Source organism: Strigops habroptila, chromosome 1 (assembly GCF_004027225.2).
Source record: "Strigops habroptila isolate Jane chromosome 1, bStrHab1.2.pri, whole genome shotgun sequence".
In the NCBI taxonomy this organism is placed as follows: Eukaryota; Metazoa; Chordata; class Aves; order Psittaciformes; family Psittacidae; genus Strigops; species Strigops habroptila.
In genome coordinates, this window is record NC_044277.2 from 4,303,476 (window position 1) to 4,316,809 (window position 13,334).

Sequence of the window (13,334 nt, forward strand, 5' to 3'; positions counted from 1 at the left end):
CACATTGGTGTCACACTGATGGTTTCTTTCAAATAGATGCTTATTTTTTAGATCAAACTGGGGCTTATTTTCTACAAAAACATCAGTTTATAACGTAGGGAGGAAAAACATACCAAGAAAGAGATTAAAGGAGAATGCTCCTGCTTAGAATTGTGCACTGTCTTTATAATTAATTGAATTTTCATTAGGTGACTGTTTTGCTGTGTCCTAAATAGAAAATGCCTAACAAAATGGCACAGAGTTTCCTGATTCTGTTTTTACAAGACATGGTAAATTCCTACAGGAGTTGGAAAGAAAAATAGCTTTCAATTTATTTAAGTAGTAGGAAGTCAGGGTCGTAAAACGACATTTACTCACTGAAGTGTGTTGAACTTCAGAGGTTAGAGGCAACCTGTAGTTTCCTAATTGTGGAATATTCAGTTTGTCAGAAGATGAAGCCTCTTGTTTATGTACGTGTGTAATATTTATGAGCCTTGCTCTGGTTTCAGAGCTGGCTTAAGTTGCTTGACCTGAGGGCTGCTGCAAAAAGGATCATCCCATCCTTCTTTCCACTCACGGTGGCTTTGTCCCATTCACCATTCGGAAACCATACCTCCAGAAATGACACCAGGGAGATGTAGGGATATACATATGCTCCAGGGCAGATGGGGAAAAGGGGGAGTAAATCATGCCTTTGAGAGGTGGCCCAATATCTGATCACCTGAAACCAGCCCCAAAAAACTGCATGCTGGATTGGAAATGAATCCATTTTGAGAACTTCTCTGTGCCTTTAAAGTTTGTCATTAGAATTTATCAGCCTTGATGTGAAAAATTACCTCACTGTTGTGGTTTTGTAACCTCTGGAGGAATTTATCTGGCCATTAGGAAACGACTTATACTCACTGCAATTTCTTTAGAGCAAGAGAAGGACTTTCTCATGTGATTTGACACCATTTGAAACCATTTTGAGAACAGATTAAGTTTTAAACAGAGGAAGAAATACACTGTTGTTTTTCTGCCAATTTTGAGAACTGGTTGTTTTCAAACACTGTCCAGGAGATGTTGATTCTTGATGACAGAACTGGTAATGAATTTCCACTAAACAACAATTGAGGCTAATGCAAGAAGAATGGGTGTAAGGCGGGAGTGTGATTTAAAAGATCTTTATGTTCTAAAAGGCTCTATGGAAAATAACTCACCTTGCCACACTGCCAGTAGGTAGATGCTGCCCTGGAACATCTTTACTCTCTGTTCTGCCTGTTTGACATAATAAACCTAGCAAACTATGAGTCACACTTTACTGAATGAAGGTAAAGCAATTTAATCCATTAATAATGTTTTGTCTTTCCTGCAATGGAATTCACTTTTATAAAGATTTGAAGTCAAAGTTCAGATGATTTTCAGTTGCAAACTTGAACTTTTTTGAATACAAATGCCTCTTCCTTTTATTCTTTGCTGAATGCATCGATGTGACGTTGTATAATTGGCACCGAGGTCATTATCATACCATAAATTATGCATGAGCCAGTTTTATTCATGCTATTGTAAATGCGTCCCAGCAATGTTAAATTGGGGGTTGTGACATATTGGCCTTGATAAATGGGAGATGTTATTCTGGAGATGTTTTCATCTGCTTTTCCCGAAACTCTTCAATTCCTCCCTTTACAGAGACAGATGACTATGCAGAGATTATAGATGAAGAAGATACTTATACAATGCCATCAAGTAAGTATGGTGCTTCCCTTGGGAACTTCCCTGTCCAAAAGCTTCTTTGGTTTAGCAGGGACTGATTCTTACATTTCAGCCTGAAGTAAATATGTGCGTAAAGAAAATATTCCTTATGATGTTTTGAAAGCCAGTTTGATACCAGTGATTTTCAAGTTCAGGTTTTGAAGCAAATAAAACCAAATTCTGTTGTGCTGCTGTCGGTAACTTCACAGTGAAATTCCTTTTATGTCTCAAAATGTAGATTTTTTTGATTGTGATGATGAACACCGCTTAAAAAAAGAATGGATGAGATTTCTGTGAGAAGAGCAAACAATTCGGAAAGCTTCTGTGTGTTGCTGTCTAAGCATATCTCCCCCTTGCTCTGTGACAGACTTGCTGCTCTTGAATTCCGTGGTAGAGGAAAGTCAACTGTACCACGTGTTAAAGATGAAAGACTTTAGGAAGAAAAGCAACAATTCAAAGTTTTTCTGAGTCTTCATCTTTGAAATAAAGAAAATGAGGCTTCAGCCACCACAAGGACTTTGTCTTGTGGTGTGTTTGAATTACATCAAGTTAAACTGTCACGGCCAACTCATTTAATGTAGTATTCTGGTTTCAAAGTTGTGTCTGTGAAATTGCAGCTACATTTTGGCAACCAAGGATTGCTCTAGAAGTAGACAATCCCTTGATACACAGACCCTCAGAAACATTGGGTTTGGTTAGTTAAGAGGGGAGGATGGTGCTTAAACTGGTACCATGTTCTGATGAAGAACCAATAATGTGTGTGGGGATTTCTAGAGTGTACCATGTGGCAGGAATGTTTCATGAGCACTTCAGTGTTTGCAAGCATAGTTTCCACTACTGTGGAAAATATTTGAAAAGCAAGAATATATGTTTTGAAAAACATATATATATTGGAACATAAATATTTGAAAAGCAAGGATGTATGTTTTCCAGAAATAAACACTGTGTTTCGAATGTCTTGCAGTAAGTCACTACATGATTCTACTGAAATAATTGCAGGATCAAAAAGTACTGTAATAAATGATATCCTTTATTTTTTGTTAACATTTTAACTTTGTGTGGGCTTGGGGTTTTTTTCCTAATCTTTTAATTTGAATCCTCATGGAAGTAATTACTTGTGGGCCCAGCCCTGGATGATGCTGGACACTTAAGTATGCCTTCAATTCAGAACCCGTGAGATGGGCTGTTGGAGTGAAATTCGTTAAGTGCTTTGCTGGATTGAAGTGGGCTCAAGTGTTCAGCTCTCAAAGGACTGAGTCAGTTAAAGATCACAAGAACAGACCTGTGACTTCTGCTAATGTAAACTTAAAATTGCATCAGTATATTTCTTCATTTAAAACTATAATGTTAAGAAATGTTTGTCCTTGTCTTAAGAAGCTCTATCTAAGTAAGCATTTGATTTTTCTCTTAATTGCACTGCAGAAAGCTATGGAATAGATGAAGGTAACAGGAGACCCTTTACCCATCCCTGTATGCTTGCAATTTGGAATGATGTGGAATTTTTAAGTTTACTCTTCACTTTCATTTAATAAACATGATTTATTTCTAGTTAAACCAGTTAGCTTTGGGATTTTAAAGAGGAAAATGCAGTACTTTAAAAAAAATATGAAAAGGGCATTCATTGCTTTGTTACCCAGCTCTAGATGATGTTATTTCTGTAGTGTTAATGAAGTCAAAATAATCAGTCTTGAAGACCTAAGCTGGTTGGTTGTGGTTTTTTTCTCTGACTACTACAAAGAGAGGTGAAAACATATCCTGTATGTGCTTTTCTGCCAGTCCTGAACTAGTTTTCCATGTCTGCTAGAAGTGAAATTGCAACTGAAGTAATTCAATTGCAATTGATTAAATGTTTCGCTGAAGTACTGAGCCATATTTATCAGTAATGTTCTCAGTCTGTTAAACCACAAAGTTAACAAAATTGCTTAAATCCACCAAACACATCAATTTTACTTCAATTACACACTGATAGCGGTGTAATGCACTCAAAATTCTGCTCTTTCATTTGATCTTTATTTGCCATGCTCTTGTTTCTCTGTTTTTTCTTGCAGTTACCTCTTTAAAAATTCTCTGGGCTCATTTGATGGTTCCAAGAGCTAAAATACCACATAGTGGAGTTCTCTTAAACATCTCAAGCCATGTGTGCTAAGGCTGTATTTAATATCATTGCTTTTGCCCTAGGCTGTCCTCTTTGTCTTTTACTAGCTATAATTAAGAAGGCTTCAATTACCTCTATTGCATTGAAATAAATAATGCATAGCAGTTCATTTAGCAAATTAGATTTCACAATTCATGCCTCATTGCTTTGGTTCAAACATTGGTTTAAGAGGTTTCCACTGTGTATACAGCATTCGTATAGGTTGGTGTGCAGCAACTGTTAATCTTAGTAATTCATACGTGAGACGTTGGAGTGACTGACTTTGAGTTTTGTATCTTGTGGATTATTTCTTTGCCCTTCATCAGAAATTTAATATTTGAAGTGCATTATATTCTTATAGCCAGAGATTATGAAATTCAAAGGGAGAGAATTGAGCTGGGGCGCTGCATTGGCGAAGGACAGTTTGGAGATGTACACCAAGGAGTTTACATGAGTCCGGTAAGCCTACCTTCTGAAATAAAGATAAACCACTATAAAACCTTTCTAGTTAAAAAATAACATAAAAAATAAATGTATTCCTTAGATGCCTTGGTTTGAGTCTTCCAAAACAAATAAAAACTGATTCTGTCATTTATTCTTCAGAATAATCAGCATGTAGAGAATATTTCCCATGTTTCAGATAAGTAGAAAACTAGCTCCAGAGTAGTTTCTCTGCTCCTATGTTCCCATTTTTTATAGATAGGTAAAAGAATCACAAGAGCCAAGTAAATTATTCAGGACTGTATCAAAGTCATTGGCTGAATCGGAATTGGAAGTCATTCATTTTAACCCTAAGCTTACACTCTCATCTTCATTTTGAGTGTGTCTAAGCATGTGTCCCTTTGACCATAATCCTGTATTGACCATTCAGTGCTTTAGAATCTTTTCTGAAGTTTAAAATAGTATTTATGGGTGTTGAGCCTGATTTAGGTTTCAGTTTGGCATTTGGTCCTGAATCATAGAATCTCAGGTTGGAAGGGACCTTAAGGATCATCTGGGCCAACCTCTCTAGGCAAAGCATGACCCAGACTAGGGTGTCCCACCGCCCTGTGCAGCTGAATCTTAAAAGTGTCCGGTGTTGGGGAGTCCACCACTTCCCTGGGGAGATTATTCCAAGGGCTGATTGTTCTCATTGGGAAAAATTTTCCCTGTGTCCAGTCAGAATCTCCTCAGGAGTAACTTGTGTCCATCACCCCATGTCTTTTCCATGTGACTCCTTGTAAAAAGGGAGTCTCCATCTTCTTTGTAGCCATCCTTTAAATACTAGAACATAGTGATAAGGTCTCCCCTGAGCCTTATTTTCTCTGCTGAACAAGCCCAGCTTTCTCAGCCTTTCCTCACATGGCTGCCTAGCCCTTGGATCATCTCTGTGGCCCTTCTCTGGACTCTCTCCAACCTGTCCACATCTTTTTCCTATAGCGGGACCCAAAACTGACACAGTATTCCAGGTGGGCCTGACAAGTGCTGAGTGGGATAATGGCATCTTAATTTCTGCTGGTGATGCCCTTGTTGATTTAACCCAGCATCCTATTGGGATGAAATACAGAGAAGGAATTTTACTCTGTTAATGCTGGAAGAGCAGTAGCACACCACAGAGAGACAATAACATTAAACGAATGTGTCTATTTCTCCAATGACCATCTCACTGTATCACTCACAAAGAACCTTGTATGTTAATAAAGTTACTACTTTGTCCTGAAAGAAAAGATACAAAATACTTGAACCCTGATCCAGCAAAACCCCAACACACAAAGAGTCACCTCAGTGAAACCAGTGAGGTTGGTGGGACTTGGTAATTTAGGTTGGTGCATATGAGCTTTTCTAGATAATGAATGTTTAAATGGATGAAAAAAGAAGTTTGTGGCAAAAAAGCGAGAGAAAGCTGGAAAATTATTTAATGTCAACTATTTTCAAGCTTATAATCAACTAATTCTGCAAGTGTAAAATGAAGATCTGTTTTTCATTTGAAGAAATGGTCTCAATTTTGGATAGATGCTAATTCTAGTTCTAACCAATCTAACTAAATCTAGTTCTAACTTCAGAAACAGTACTTCCCTGAAGCAGCTGCTTAGCATCCTGGGCTCGGTGGGTTAAATAAATGAATCTTTAATGCAATATTTATATAAATAAGGAAGCTTTCAAACTGTAATTTCTTAGCTGAAGATATTTTCATTAATAGTAATTTTCTCTAAAGCAGCTTTGCTAGAATTTTAAAGGACTTGGCTTTTGGTGGGCTGTATGTTGTGGGTTCTATTTCAGATGTTTCTCAATCATGTCTTTCAGGAGAATCCAGCTATGGCCGTTGCAATCAAAACGTGTAAAAACTGCACCTCAGACAGCGTTAGAGAAAAATTCTTACAAGAAGCCTGTGAGTATTGAAATACTTCTTCTGGGGTAGCTTCTGGAACTGGCCCTTGCAAAGACCACGGCTGTCTCTGCCAGAAACTTCTGATACTCATATAAATCTTTTATTAACACATAGCATGACCTTTTCCTCTCCTGCAGTATGTGCAGTACAGCCTTGCTTTGCCTGTGTATTCAGTTATATGCGGGTTCTTTGATTTTCTGATTTGAACAATGGTGTTTAACTCCTGTAAGGCTTCAGAACCAGATGAGAGATCTGATCTTCCATTTTCTTCTTCCTCCTTAATGAATTCACATAGCGCTTTTTCCACTGTATTACTTCCAAAGGTCAGGTGGTTGTCTTTGCTAACAAAGTTCCTAAAAATGTTATGTTTGAGAGTTTGAAAGCGCCTTGAAAATTCAGAATTAAAAATTCTGATAGAATAAACCCATTTTGTAAATAATTGCCCACAAATACTGCATTCCCCAAATGGTAGATGTCATACCATGGGGGGAGGCTTTTTGTGGCAAACAGAAAACTTCTGTAAGAATGTTGTAGTTACTGTTTTCTCTACTGTTTGGTTTTGTAAGCAAATTAAGATACGAATTCAAGTCTTAATTCTTGCCTATTATCCTCTGCTATTGTGTGTCTATAAACCCCATAAAGCTATTGTATTACATCCATAAATTATTTGATTATGGCTAGATATTACGATATACTTTAATTTGCTATTCCTTTGTTCCAGGATGTTTTCCTAGTTGTTCAGAAAATCTGTGTTCCTACCTAATGGCTTCTTATTTTTGGATGTCAAGTTTTTCTTTAAATTACTATAATTTTTCCCATTACATTTCTAGCTGTTGGGAAAGTAAATACCATTGCTTATAGTAATAACTCAGCAGTCAAAGGTAGGCTGCTGTCTCTTCACAATGTAGAAAATAATTGCTTATTGAACGCTCCTTATTATGCTTTGAGCTTGACAGATTAGGAAATGGCAACGTAGCAGACAGATAAATAGTGCTTTTCAATTCTGATTAAACAGTTTTGCTGTTTCTTCTTTCTGCTTTTAATTCTAATTCCCATCTGTTACCTTCCTCTCGTTTGTGTTCATACTGCAACCGCTCAAAAAGACACTGCCTCCTCGTTTTTAAGAGCCCTCTTCAAAAGGCACAAATCGCATATCTGGAGAGGCACAGTTGGTTATTTCACTGAATTAAGCCCTTTATTTCCTAGTATTTTAATGATAGGCATACTAAAATATTTTGGGGTTTTAGTTGTTTGCTTGTGGTGGAGTTTGCAATGCTGAAAAGATTTAGTATTGATTCTTGCAAGGAGGAATACCTCAGAAGAAAAAGTAGATGAAAGAAAGCGTTTTTACATGCATTACCTGTCTTTTCATTCCTCTCTGCTTTTGTGCAGCAGTGTATGACTGTTAATGCATTTGTATATGCTAAAATACAATCCAGCTGGTTTGAGGAGATCTTCATTGATCTTCACTGGCTTTTTTAGTAAACTGCTCCTTTCTACATGTAGTTCATTCCTCTTTCCTCTAGAAACTCATGGCAAAAAGATACAATTACTACCTTTGTGAATTTGTGAGTTTGTTTGCTAACATTGATTGAATTCATTTCTGGGAAGTACTTTGCAGCAATGGAGTATTTTATGTTTAAAACTGGTAAGACAATATATTTAAAACTATTTGTGTTATTTGGCTTTCCATTGCTTCGATAGTTAAAACTGTATTTCTGCTTCATTTTTATATCAATGAAGCAACATTTCCATGTTATAAAATATTATAAAGTGCATTGAATATAGCACAAAAGAATCCTAAAACTGAATAATTAGAGTTCATTTGGGATATACACTTTACTTACTGAGCTTTTAATACTAATATTGGGTTCAGATAAACTAGTTCAGCAATAGATACTTTTCCAAGGTGTCAGAAACAGCTTCCCTCTCTGAAACTCTCTTTACTTCAAAGGAGAAGAGGGGAATTGAATGATTTAGGAATCTAGCTTCCATTCTGTGTAGTATTTCAGCAGTTGTTATTGCCTATTTGACATTTCACATTGTTTATTCCTTTATATTAATGCATTAAGCTATGCTGTTGATAGGGATGTTTGTTTTATTGTGTTTTCTTCTCTATTATTCATAACCCATCAATATTTTAAAGAATGTGTTAAATTTGCCCATGTAAGTTTCTTTGCACTTATAAAATTCTTATAACATTAGGTCTTATAAACAGCAGTGACCAAGGATTTTTCTTGGGATCTGTGGTGTCACAAGATGTGTTTGGTTATCCAGCTGCTGTGTACCAGTGTACAGAAGTAGAACTCAAAGCTCATCGGAGCAAGAATCCAGAAACACCTGCTGCTTTTAGCATATGGTTAATTAAAAGCCAAAAGATTTTCTATTCTTGCCTAATTTTAGGTCAACTGAAGCAGACTTTCCAGTTATGTTATTTCTGTTGATACTATGAGCTGTAAATGTAACGGAGGTACTACTTCAAGATTGAATTAAGAATGTTTACCAAGGACATAAGGAAGAAATTCTTTACAATGAGGGCAGTAAAATACTGGCACAGGTTGCCCAGAGAGGTGATGGATGCCCCATCCCTGGAGACATTCAAGGCCAGGCTGGATGTGGATCTGGGCAACCTGATCTAGTTGAAGATGTCCCTGCTCATTTTGGGGGGGGGGGGGTTGGTCTAGATGAGCTTTGAAGGTCCCTTCCAACCCAAACTATTCCGTGATGCTATTGTATGATTCAGTAGAAAGGCACAGGTTAATTGATCATGCACTGGATTCGTAGCAGGGTAGAAGAGCCAGAGCCTGGCTTGGCTTGCACCTTACACAGCAGGCGAACAGTACTGCTAAAGCAAGCAGTGTTTCCTACTGCCCACAGACCAGACGTTATTGCTTGCAGCAGTTGTTTTGCAGAGCTGTGATTGGATTTTCTGGTGATAGACGAAATGCTTCTTAACTGATTAGTTTTATTTAAGAAAAAAAATAAAAGTTTTTATATAACACAGCAGCTTGTTTCCTTTCCCTTTAGTAACAATGCGTCAGTTCGATCATCCTCACATTGTGAAGCTCATTGGAGTTATTACAGAAAACCCAGTTTGGATAATCATGGAGCTCTGTACACTTGGAGAGGTACGAAAAGTCCTTGTGCAACTTTGGTTTGCTTTTAGCTCACAGATGCTTTTACCAAAGACTGAGAGAGTCACTTCACGGCACTAACACAGAGGCAGTCTCCTCAAACATGATATCATACTTGTTTGTAGAATTACAGACTCAGAAACAGGAGTGGCAGGGTTTGACCTAACTCCTCCACTGAGCGAACTGTATCAGCTCATACCAAAGTGATTTAGTCATGGTTTTCAGAGAATTCAATTGCCGTTCCAGAGTGAGAGCATGACCTGTGTCAAGATGATGATAATGCAATATCGTTTAAACAGCATTTTCAAACATACCTTCTAGAAGTGAAATTGTGCTACATCCTTTATTCTTCCTGAGTAATAATGCTTGTTCTTTTGGAACACTGAATTTCTTGTGGGGTTTTTTTCTGTCTCTGCAACAGAGGCCTGAGACAAGATAGTGATAGGGCAAGGGGCGATGGGTTTAAACTGAAACAGAGGAAGTTCAGGTTAGATATAAAGGAAGAAGTTCTATATTGTGAGGGTGCTGAGGCACTGGAACAGGCTGCCCAAAGAAGTGGTGAATGCCCCATCTCTGGCAGTGTTCAAGGCCAGGTTGGGCAGAGCCTTGGGCGACATGGTCTAGTGTGAGGTGTCCCTGCCCATGGCAGGAGGTTGGAACTGGATGATCTTAAGGTCCTTTCCAATCCAAACTGTTCTATGATTATTATGTCTTTTGGATGAATGGTTTAAACAAAGCCGGATCTCAGTTTTGATATTTGTTTTGCTTTCTTAGAGCCACATGTTTCTGAAAACACGAGCTGACGTGACATTTCATACTGCATTGTACATTAGTCATTGCAGTTGTCAAACTGCAGTACATTGTCCAAGAAAACGCCAACCTGGGCAGAAAAACCTGTAGTGGAGAAGTCAATTTCTTTCCAGAAATCAGATTTCCTTTCCAGTGCTAAAATCACTTGTCAAAGCCTTGTTTTAATTTACAGACTCTAATGCCACCTTCCATTAGGTCCTAACTGCCTTATACTGGCAATATAGCTTATAAATATTCTGCATTGATAGTGGCTACTCTGAGCTAAATCCAGTTGTTTTAGCAAATTAATGCTACATTAAAATTAATGCTTCCAGAAGAATATTGATTTAATCAGTGTTCAGATTGGCCATGTACTGCTTTGGTCTGAAATCATTGCAGCCAGAAACATGCACAGTTCCCAAGGGAAGAGTGCATAAAAGGTTCAGCAGTGCTTTACTCTGGAAGAGCAGCAGCAGCATTTGCTCTTCAAAAGGAGCCTGAAAGTAACGCACAATGATTTTGTTGTAGTTTGGTTTGGCTAACTGATTTCATGTAGAAGAAACAGCTTGAATTCAACCCAGAGTCAAATTTCTTCATGCCAAAGGATTTTCTTTTCTCATCTAGTCTTAAGGGAAGGCATTGCCATTGATACTCGTGTCAACTTTACAGTTTGAGATATGCCTTGTTCAAATTCGTGGAGTTTTTGTCCTAATTTATTTATGTTTCTTCCTTCTTTGTTCAAAAGTTGAGATCGTTTTTGCAAGTAAGAAAATACAGCTTGGATCTGGCCTCTCTGATACTCTACGCTTACCAGCTTAGCACAGCACTTGCCTACTTAGAGAGCAAAAGATTTGTACATAGGTAAGATTTTATACTTATGTGTATGTGTGTATTTTTATATGTAACTGCTTGGAATTTTAGGGACTGCATGGTGTCCAAGATACAGGATTTTTGGCTGGCAGCATTCTGGCTATCAGATACTCTTGTTCAAGTGAAGACAAACACTTAACAACATGTAGTTAAGATTCTTCGAAGCCTTCCTTTTGTGTTTCTTCTCCTTGACTTACAATGAATATGAAGCAGCAATACTTGGAAACTCCTAAAATCCATTTAACCTGTTTTATGGCAGTCTCCATGTTAGAATGTCGTTCTTTCAGATGCTGCCTCCAAAATCACACCCTTTTCAAGAGTGACACCTGCTGGCCCACTGCTGGAGTGACTCGGAGATGGGGTCGGGTTTTAGTCAGGATAGATTTGAGCTGACTTGTTGCTTTGTGAGTCCGCTGTAATCTTCCCAATACAGAAAAGCAAAAAAAGGAGGCAGCTGGTTTCCTGAGCAAGGAGCAGGGAAAACAAAAATACTCGTTAAATACAAGAACTTGCTTAACTAAAAATTGAACCTAAATTTCCTTCTCGGAATTTTATTCCCTTGAATTTGAACATGAGCTTTCTAGGGAGAAGAGGCTGGCTTTTATGCAGTTAAAAGTTCACAGCACTCCAGTTATCATGTACCATTTCATTTTGAACTTGAGCATTTTATTTGCGTTTAAATACTTACATTCAAATTCTGTAGATGTGTTGTATATATTGTATATACAAACACGTATGTATTAGGTATATATATACACACATAGATACGTATATTAAAACACTGTAAATAACAGACCCTTAGGTTGTTGTAGATACTTGGATTTCAACTGGCTTCTCATGGGTGTGCTCTTCACTGCGTAAAAAACTGGCTGGATGGCTGGACCCAAAGAGTGGTGGTGAATGGAGTTAAATCCAGTTGGTGGCCAGTCACAAGTGGTGTTCCCCAGGGCTCAGAATTGGAGCCAGTTCTGTTTAATGTCTTTATCAATGATCTGGATGAGGGGATCGAGTGCACCCTCAGTCAGTTTGCAGATGACACCAAGTTGGGTGGGAGTGTTGGAACAAGCTGCCCAGGGCAGTGGTGGAGTTATCATCCCTTGAGGTATCAAAAAGATGTGTAGGTGTGGTGCTGAGCGATGTGGTTTCATGGTGGACCTGACAGTGCCAGGTTAACAGTTGGACTCGATGATCTTAAAGATCTTTTCCAACCTAAGCTGTTTATTTTAATTCTAGCAATAAATTTCCAAAGTACAACTTGTTCATGCCATACTGAAATGGGAGAGTAGCACTGCTCAGCTGGCTGTACTTCCTTCACTGCTCAAAGCTAAATCTGTCAAGACTTAGTCAAGCCTGCTGAAATCCACAATTAACAGACACATACAAGGCAGGTTGTCTCACCTGGGAAACCACAAGAGGAAAATGCCTGTCTTTTCATAATCCCTGTGGCATTGCTACAAACTGAGCTTCTTACTAGGAAGCCTCTTACTGCACCAACATCTTGAACCAAGTACTTACCTTTGCAGGGTCAGGAGGCAAATTTTCTTCTGTCCATCAATTCTAATTGCCAAAACTTGTTCTCCTCTGATATTTAAATAGGTGAAGAATAAAACCTTTTCCTCTGATGTGGACACTGATGGTTATAGTTACTACTTACACGGATAAATATACTGCAGCATTTCTACAGGCTTCTCAGGATCAGTAGATAAATACGTCATTGTCTTTGTCTGTACATGCGCGCCCAAACCATGACTAGAAAATAATAAGCTTCTCTCAAAGGAGTTTGATACTTCTGAGTTTTAATATTTAAAATGATATTTCACCACTTTATGTTTTTAAATGGCTAGACATAATGTCTCCTCTGTTTGGCAGGGATATTGCTGCTAGAAATGTGCTGGTGTCTGCCACTGACTGTGTGAAATTAGGGGACTTTGGTTTATCCAGATACATGGAAGACAGTACTTACTATAAAGGTAGGTTGACGCTCTGGACCCTTCTTTTGCAGGCCAGTTAGAACACAGTTGTTTCTCACAATACTGAGTTTGTTGTCAAAAGGAATTAACCAGATTTTCTTGGTCTAACTGTTGTATTTGTATAAAAAGGGAAGCTAGTCAACAATTTAGTAGATGACAGTAAATTTCTAAACACATGCTTAAGAAGAAGAATCGCAAGGTCTGATTAAGTTGCAAAAGCAGGAAATTCATGTGTAGGTAAGAGTCGACTTTTAAGGACAAGCTTACAGAGCTTTCTTCACGATTCTTAGAAGATTATCCTCATTTAAAGCCTATTTGATATGTATATTATGGTGTATATTATGAATCCATGTATTCAT

General features: G+C 38.0%; 1 protein-coding gene across 19 annotated transcripts in view; it reads left to right on the forward strand.

Annotated features, from left to right (window-relative positions):
• Positions 1-13,334, forward strand: part of PTK2 (protein tyrosine kinase 2) — a 158,604-nt gene that overhangs the window by 111,283 nt on the left and 33,987 nt on the right. For 13 of the 19 annotated variants that reach the window (XR_003994032.1, XM_030503294.1, XM_030503569.1 and 10 more), the window contains 7 exons: positions 1,648-1,704; positions 3,133-3,153; positions 4,206-4,303; positions 6,128-6,212; positions 9,240-9,340; positions 10,881-10,996; positions 12,875-12,975. Coding sequence is in view for 18 of the 19 variants with exons in the window: in XM_030503294.1 (XP_030359154.1) it covers positions 1,648-1,704; positions 3,133-3,153; positions 4,206-4,303; positions 6,128-6,212; positions 9,240-9,340; positions 10,881-10,996; positions 12,875-12,975 (579 nt within the window). In the remaining variant the exon portion in view is untranslated. The remainder of the gene's footprint in view (positions 1-1,647; positions 1,705-3,132; positions 3,154-4,205; positions 4,304-6,127; positions 6,213-9,239; positions 9,341-10,880; positions 10,997-12,874; positions 12,976-13,334) is intronic. The other 6 variants (XM_030502685.1, XM_030502776.1, XM_030502864.1 and 3 more) reach the window with 1 other exon arrangement.